Genomic DNA, 9,057 nt, shown 5'->3' on the forward strand with positions numbered 1-9,057 from the left:
ACAAAGAGAAACAGCAACTTATACTATGTGTTTCAAAAAAAATATACTGTATGCCTGCACTTTATCATAAATTATCATGCTAAGTCACAGTTTCTTCTTGCCTGCAAATGAATGATGTTGGTTCACAAATCTTCTAAAGTGTACATGAACATTTGACTAACTCCTGTTCCTTGTGAAAAGAAAGTTCATTTACACTTAGAGTGAACAACAACAAGGAGTTTGTTATTATAGTAAGACATTTAAGGACCTTGGTAGCCGGTACCAGTTGTATTTGCAAGTAGCTCCTCAGCTTTTCTTTTTTTTTAAAAAATAAAGGTACAATCATAGTTACTCATTTACTTTAAAAACTCTAAAGATGAAGAAAAGTAGCGTTTATACATATAAGTCCTCATATAAATTATAAAACTCAAGTTTATCTTAGAGAGTTCCATCCCCAGAAGAAGCATAAAGCACTTTTGTGGTACCTTCACCAGTAAATATCTCAAATCTGAGAAATGCAACAAAGATGATACTGCATCCCAAAGCCAAGAGAGAACACTCTTCTGATGCAGTCTCTTGTGATGGATGCGCTCCATGGGATTATATGATTTCCGTGACTTCACTGAATTTCAAATAAAGCAAATATGAAGAAATTCACCTCATCAGTTCAGTAGGTATAAGAAATATCAGTGAACAGCAGACTCATTGTGTTTGAGGTCAACAGTCTTTGGAAGACAACGAGGGGGGAGTTTAAAACTACAACCGCAAAATCAAATAATAATACAAACAATGAGGTAAACTCCCCTGAAAAGGCCAAATAGGCTGAGGTGTCAGGAGAGAGTTCGATTGTACCTGACACCCAAATGTTTCTGTAGCCAGAGTCCAGCGAGCTGCATGGTAGAGGCAAACGTACTTGCTTTGGACCCTAAGCACATTTTATATTGTTTCGGATCTAAATTGGGGTCACACTGAACTGGATGAAAAATATGGACAACTCCTACTTCTTGACTTCTGAAAGCCTTCAAGCCAGATGTTATCACTTTAGTAAAGAGGTCTACATCCTCAAGTCCCCAGCCTTGAATTGAGGTATCAAATCCACCAGCAGTAAGTAGATCACTTTTGTAAATACAGGTAATTCCAAATCCATACTCCCTCCAAAATCCAGTTCTTTTTGTGAAAACAAAACTACTGTCAGCTGGAGGGTTGCCTCCGTATATTACTTTTGGATCATATTGGCTAAAGATGATAGGGTAGTAAACCTGTTCTCCCTGAATAGTGTTATCTCTGCATCGCTGGAGGAAGCCTCGTGTGAATACCAGATCAACATCACAGAACAGCAGCAAAGTGCCATTGTCAAATTGAGATGAGGCCATTTCAAGACCTAAACCTCTAGAAAACTTTCCTGCCATTGGAATCAGGGTCATATCTGCCTTAGGATACTTAATGCTGTACTCTTTCATTAGCTGTATGTGTTTGCTGGAATCCTGGCCTGACTCGGAACTGAAGAGAATTATTGCCAACTTTACATTCTGCCTGGGAATCAGACAAGTCTTCTCAAAGTTATCCATAAATCTTGAGAAAATGTCAAATCTTCCTGTGAGAGGGACAAGAATATGTATTTTCTTGTCACTGAGTCCCCCAATGTCTTTGGTGCCTTGGAACGGTGAGGAAAAAATCTTTAAAGAATTTGAAAGAAAAGAGAAAGATTGAGTGTCAGTGTCGGTATCTTCCAGCAGGCTTCTTACATTCAGCTCCTCTGCTTCTTTGAAGAAAGGTTTGCTAAATGATTGCTGAAGGTAAGCATGACGTCTCACCGGAACTGTAACTTTCCTTCCTTTGTGCCTTTTGTACAAAAGCAGTAAATCCAGGATGTACTCCACTCCATGCAGAGGGTCCACCCTGCGGTAGCCATACTGTATTTCCTTGAAATCAATAAGCCTTCCTCTAGATCTAGAGTTCTCATTTATCATTTCCATGACTTGCATCACAGTGTCATCCAGTGCAGCTCGCAGAACGCTGCTCAGGCTTTGCCGGGGCGGCTGGTTCTCCGTCATTGAGTAAAGAAATTTTCCTGTCAGGAACTCCCACTCGATGACTTCATCCCTTTCATGTGGCTGGAATTGACTGAAAGACGGCATCACTCCCAGTTGCTGATCTTCCTTGTTTACTTCACTGTTACTGAGCTTGCTCATCAGGGCACTTTCTCTGTGGAGCTGGATGGTCCGATAGCGCAGTTCGGAAATTTTGCGACTCAGTATGTAATTATGCAGCCTGTATTGGTAGGCTGGTCTTTTGTTTGGATGAAGTGTTATGGCTGTGTGAATCTTGCTGTTGTGAAGATCTTGAATGTAACCCTTGCGGTTGTGTTCATAGTTTTCATGGAACAGTTGCTGCATCTAGAAAGAGAGAGAGAGAAGAAAAAAAAAAAGACATCAAGTGGAAGTGCTTCTGCCCACAAAAGGATTCACATTGGTAATGTTGATTATTACTAGTTCTTATAGATCATGGCTATCTTTAGGCATAGAACTTCAAAGCATTCATTAGGAATTTTTACTCTGTTTTGGTCTCAGTTTCAGTATTGTCCACACTAAGCAAATGTTGTCCTCTAACTAAACAGAAGAGCAGATATCTTGGGTTTAGCTTTACTTCATCTAACTGCAAAACTAAAGGAAACATTTAACTGAAGATCTGTGAGTAATATTTCTGAGTTCCTAGTTGCAGGCTGAATGCTACTATGCATGAAACACTAAGTCTTAACCTACATCTAAACCCTTATTAACACGGATCTTTACTGAAATGTTAGCAACACTGATGTTTTTCAAGAGGACCTTGGATTTATGTCTATGGAGCACAAAGCTGCTTGTATTTCCTGCAGACATGCGTAAATGGATAGTGCTACTTAACATTCAAAAACTGAATGGACTTCATTTCAACAAAGCTATTTTTGTTTCAGTGAGGACAAAGAATTCAATGACTGAAATATAACCATTGGAATATTGTGTGTTGGCAGGAATACATATAGTAGAGTACACCAACTAAGTTATAGATCATGCTACTATAACTCACCCTGAGTCATTTCCAATGTATTTCTGTGGCAAGAAAAGACATTTTACTTGTGTCAAATTAGTAATTGCAATATCTTCTAAATAGTATAGAGATACATTTTATGGCTGAAGCATAGGTCTAAGATTTAAGGTATCTGGACTTTATACCTTTCTGTGCTAACAGCTAAACTGTGAGCAAATCATAAAACTTTCTCTGACTCACTTTCCTCCCTAAGAGAAAACTTAGCTCTTTATTAATTTAATGTCATGAATATTTATTCTTAAATGGGAAGTGAGATGGAGGAGTAAAATATTAACATCATAAATACATTTAAGACTCACCGTTCTTTGCTAAGCTAACACCTACTAACTCTAGAGAAACAGAATTATTTCCCATGAGTAGCACATAAAGGAGAAGAGGGTGCTCTTCTCATCTCTGAACAGACTGATCTGTAATTAATATATAAGGAAAATGTGCTAATTGAATAGAAAATGTTGTTCAAGGAGATGTTGTAATCTTGACCTATGATCAGATTTTGAGATAGTTATTGAAGTTTGTCTTCTATACACTGAGGAAATCAAGAGATGTGAGGTCTGATGACACAATGTCTCAGACTCAAAACATTCAGCTCATTTTACTGCAATTCCTTCTAGAACAGAGGTTGTATTACTAGAAGTAATATTAAGCATAGGGCAGTAAATGTAAACTAACTCCCAACAAAGCCAAGAACCATGACAATTATTCAAAATCTATTAGCATGTATGAGAAATACACATTGTCATATTTAGAAAAACAGAATTTTAGTACAAAATTTCTAGAATCTTCCTCCCACCCCATTCAGACCCCAAATAATTCTGCTTGAGCAAACATAGCCACTACTATTAGTCAGATCAGCATTTTTGAGGCTACAGTCACATAACATGGGGAAAAGCAATAGTCTAATTCTGAGAACCAACTTAAGCTATCTTAAATTTGCCTTTAATAAAATAGATACGTCTGTTACACTAAGCAAGGGTGAGTGTGAAAAAACATACACAGTTACAAAATGACTCAAATACTGCTTATTCACAGACCTCCTACCTAAAGCTTTCAAAGCACATTTGTTCTGTCTTGGGAGGCGAGTATTTTGTTTGTCACACGAGATGGGATGAACCAGGGACATGGGGGTTTGATCAATTTCCTTGCTATCACAGAGAACAGGAACCAACACCATCGGTACTGGCCTCCTTGAGGACAAGAGATGGACGCTGGCAGGAAAGGCAGATTAGAGATTAGGGATGGTATTAGAGAAAAGTGCCTGGGGAAGGGCTGGATGAGGAGATTTGCTCTTTGCAAGAATAATTTTACCTTCTCCCTCTAGAATTTACATTTTGAATAATGAAAAAAAGACCAGCTGATCAGGTGAGATTTCCATCTCTCCAGTTATAAGTCACACTCCCTTTCTGGCCCCTTTTATTTAAAGCTGTTTACTATGTGCTCTGCAAGGTGACTGTGTTTTTGTATTCTCCACTTTTCTGGAAAAAGTTGAATCCATGATTTTCACATTTAGAATTTCACATTAAAATCTCTTTATAGGAAAATAAAGAAAATGTATAACCTTGAAAACACAAGAAAGAAGGGGAAGCTGTTTGGTTACTGAACGGTATCAGCATCCTTCCCCACAAACCCTGATATTCCCTAAGTCCTCTAATCATAAAGAATCACTTGATTTTTTACTTCCTCCACAATGAAGAAAGGTATTTGAGTACCACTGAAACAACCATTAATTACAGTTACACATTTAACTTATGGTACCTGAATTTTCACAGTACATTTTATTTTAAATAGTATAAAGTATTTTATCAAAAATATTTTTAAGAGATGACAAACTATAGCTGTAAAACTAAATGCTGTCCTCCTATTGTGCAAATTCTTCTGTAACCCTTAACTTATTACAAGCTCAGCTACACAACAGACTCATTAGCAGCATTCATTTAACAGGAATATTCTATTAACATAAATACCGCACTTTTATTACATTACAATTTCAGATGCCTTGGTTTACTAGAAATGCTCCATCGAAATCACAGACAGAGGATGTAGTCCATTATACTAATGATTTTGCTTATGATAATCAAGAACAGATTATCAGCAGCAATGAAAGAAAATTTGAATCAACTCAGTAACACAATATTATCACATATATATAGAACTGTACTAATCCATTTTAAATTATGTTACTGAACACTTGTAATAGATCTCAATATAGAGAAAACAGTTCAGAACAAATATGATACTGAAATCATAAGCTCTTCCTGAAGATAGAAGGTTTTAATCTTGGTGCCACACAGAAATTTGTTTTCAATATTGTAGGACAAAAATGTCTTTTTACTCAAATTATTAACATCTGGATGAAAGCAATTCAATATGACCCTAACTTTACTTTGAATTACTAAGCAAGGTGGTCAAGCCTAGGAGGCAAAGCGAAACATGATTAAGTTTCCTGGAGAATAGATTTGTGCAAGGGCCTGAATTGGTCAATGCAGTCATAAATGATCTGGAAAAGGAGGTGATTTGGAAGGTGGCGAGATTTACTGAATATAAATTAAAATTATTCAGCATGGCAAAAGTAAACCTACCTGCAAAAGTTCTCCTGATTTTGAATGGCGAGGTAATAAAATGGCAGATTGAATTTGTGCAGATAAATGCAAAGCACATGTGAAGAAGGCAATCCTAATTACACCTGAAGAATGTCAGACTGTCTGCAAGCTGCTAGCAGTCTGGAAAGAGAACCTAGCTACACAGTAGGCAATTCTGTGCAAATGTCACATCGATGTTCAGTAGTGATGAAAGAAAAAGCAGATAGCATGAGGACAACTCTAGAGTGAATCAGAAACATCATTAAATGGTTGTGTCCATAGTGCATCTGAATCTTGAAGGCTGTGGGAAGGTACTTTGTTAGTATCATAATGTCTCACGTGAAATTGATAACATATGTAGAAAGGTACTAACCAAGGTCACTAGATGATCACACAGGTGCATCATAAGATGAATAGATGACTAAGGTGAAAGGGAGTAATCCCGAGATCTATAAAGTCACTAGCACCATAAGGGAAATGGATAGGAATAGTCATTGTCTCTTCTCACATAAAGAATTATGACACCTACAATGATGCTCTCAAGATTCAAAAACAGAAAAGGAAATATGTAGCTCAGCCACAGAACCTACTGGTACGGCAAGCTGCTGATGGTAAAATTTTGCATGGCTTCAAAAAGTGAGTCAACACCTTAGTGGGAGACTTCCATCATTGCTATGTTAAACACAAAGGTACACTTTCTCCACCACACTGCTGTACTGCAGACTCCCGGAGACCCTGCTGAGGCTGTATCAGAGTGTCTTTATTGTCTTACACCCTTGCCTTGGCTTCTTTTATTGGTTACTGCAGAGAGAGGATATTTTGTCAAATGAATGTTTGTCTGACCTGATACAACCACTTTACATTCACTGAAAGCAATGAATGGGAGAAGTTGTCTTCAATTCAAGATAATACATGGAGGTACAACTTTTTTTTTTTATATTGCATGACTTAGTGACTTTCCTGAAGAACAATTCTTACAGCACAACTAACTCAAGAGTTGGCAAGGACTTCTGCTTGCCTCTGTTAACGCTAGCTGAAACTAGAAGTTGGCACGAAATGTGAATAATCTAATTGTGCTCTGAGTAACTCTGAACTGCAAGCAGGAATTAAAAAAATGAGAAGAAACAAATTAGAATAAAGGCAATGCTTTATTATTGTGGCAGAGAAATACAATAGCTAATACGTAAGCACAATGTAATTTGCATTGCAAGCTCTGAAATCATTGTAATCTCTGTGATTTACTGATGTAATAAAAAAGGAAAGTTCTTATTACATATACACAAAAGCCCAAACGAACCTACTTTATTATTGCAAGAATCTCACATATTAAAAGATTGAATGCAAATGGTGCTTTTTAAATTAACATATTTTTTCTTTGAATGTTATTTAAGAACAATTTCTCCCATTTAACAGAGAAGACATGGAATTTAATCCTTCATCCACTAGCTCTTCCTAAATCTACAGTAGTACTAAACTGTTGACCATTTTATCTAAAACAGACTTCTAATAAATTTAGAAATAAGATAAACAGAACTATTCTTGGTCTTTCTTCACCATACTCTTCAGAGTTTAGCTCCCCTAAAGATGAAGATTTCTTGACTATTTCCAGCGACTTTAAGGGGCATTTCATCCATATGAAGAACACATGTAAAATGTACTGTGTTCAAGATGATGCTGTTTGGCTGAACAGCAGCAAGCTGAGTACCTTAATCAAAGGATGAGTTAAAAAAAAAATAATCAGCTAATTACAGGCATAGTAAGCATTAGGATGTTTTCAATAACAAGTACTATAAGCAAATGAAACACTAAGCTATGGATGATACTACTTTTCTGGACAAGGAAACAGATTTCAGCAAGTCAATTGGTATGGTGTTATGAGAAAAACTGTCAGCCTGGAGAAGATAAGGATTAAGACTGGAATTATGAAATGCATATGAACTGGGTAACAGAGAAAGAATAACCAGCTATGTTTAAATGGGGAACTGCCAGTTTGGAGGGAAGTCATTACAGAAGCTGCTGAAGAACAATATCATACCTAGTGACAGTGGCACAAAATCTGGGACATTGCTCACGACGCAAAGTTGAGGACATCATGAGGAGACAAGAGGAGAAGACACCCCACACGAAGAGCCAGAGAACTGGAGAAGAAACACTGCAGACATTCACTTGTTCTAATAATATAACACACATAATCCTACACCCAGGTTTTAAAGAGATAGGTGACTAAATATCTTAGGAAAGTTGACTTTTTAAACTGGAAATAATTGACAAGTAAGGAGAACGTAAGAATATTAGCAGATAGTGAGGTCACATAGAGACATTATGAAATATCAGTGTGAATCCTCCACAGAAAAGGGAAACAAGATTTTGTGTTGCATCAGTCAGAATATTTCTGAAAGACACAGCAGACAATTTCACACAATTCTGAACCTGCATCTTTATCAAATGCATGGGACCAAATCAATGCAAAAGAGATTTGTCAGGACCAGAAACTATCCTACGAGAAGAGGTTAATGTTGTTTGCTTGTTTAACCTTGCAAAATTAAGGATAAGAATCATATTGTCTCTAAATACATTAAGTAAAGAAGAGAGAGATAACAAAAGCAAACTAGCCTTAGGTTTACCTGGGCAGGAAATTAAAGGAAAATTTCTAGCTCTCAGAAGAAGGGTTTAGATCAGATTTTCGATACAAGTAATGCATACAATTTAATCAGATTATAAAAAACTGGATTGCTTGTGAGTAGGGGAATCAATGACTTGAGAGATCCACTCAATTTTTGTTAATGATAGTGTTTGATTTTTAGTAAGCATTAATCACATACTATTAATTACATTCTATTAATTGGCAGCAGCCAGCCTTCCTACAAACAGACATCACATTGAAAATACCTAACATCACCTTTTTATTCACAGTCCTCAAGCAACAGTAGTTCCTCATGTTTCTACTTAGTGTAATACCTAAGAAAGCAGCTTTGTATCTGTAAAAATGATGACTGGTAATGTAAGAGCTTTACAACACAACCATTTGTTTCTAGTTTATAATGCATCTGAGTAACAATGTTGTGAAGCATTTTGCTACAAAAACAGAACAAGGATTCATGTTTCACGGTTCAAATTATGGTAAGGGATGAAAACCTGCTGCTATCTTTAAATTATGCCCACCAGTTTAGCATATGATGCACCCAGAAACAACAGGGAACTGGAGTGTAATTATCATCTATGAGCGGTGATAAAATGTCATGTATACAAGAGGTACATCTTGCTGCATATTGAAAGGCATATCCGCTAATTCTTCTTAGAAATAAGTTTGAACCAACAGAACCACAGAAGAATGCGCTGAATACTACTCTGTTTCACACAGCATTAACAGACACAGTAAATAACTTAAGCACCAGAACCAACAATCTTCCTGCTG

General features: G+C 36.8%; 1 protein-coding gene across 1 annotated transcript in view; it reads right to left on the bottom strand.

The window, feature by feature from the left end:
- Positions 1 to 312: 312 nt before the first annotated feature.
- Positions 313 to 9,057, bottom strand: part of LOC104169635 (chondroitin sulfate synthase 3-like) — an 11,738-nt gene continuing 2,993 nt past the window's right edge. The window contains 1 exon segment of the mRNA XM_009710611.1: positions 313 to 2,378. Within this exon segment, the coding sequence (XP_009708913.1) occupies positions 810 to 2,378 (1,569 nt within the window). The 3' untranslated portion in view covers positions 313 to 809.

This window comes from Cariama cristata, unplaced genomic scaffold (genome assembly GCF_000690535.1).
Source record: "Cariama cristata isolate BGI_N322 unplaced genomic scaffold, ASM69053v1 scaffold2552, whole genome shotgun sequence".
In the NCBI taxonomy this organism is placed as follows: domain Eukaryota; kingdom Metazoa; phylum Chordata; class Aves; order Cariamiformes; family Cariamidae; genus Cariama; species Cariama cristata.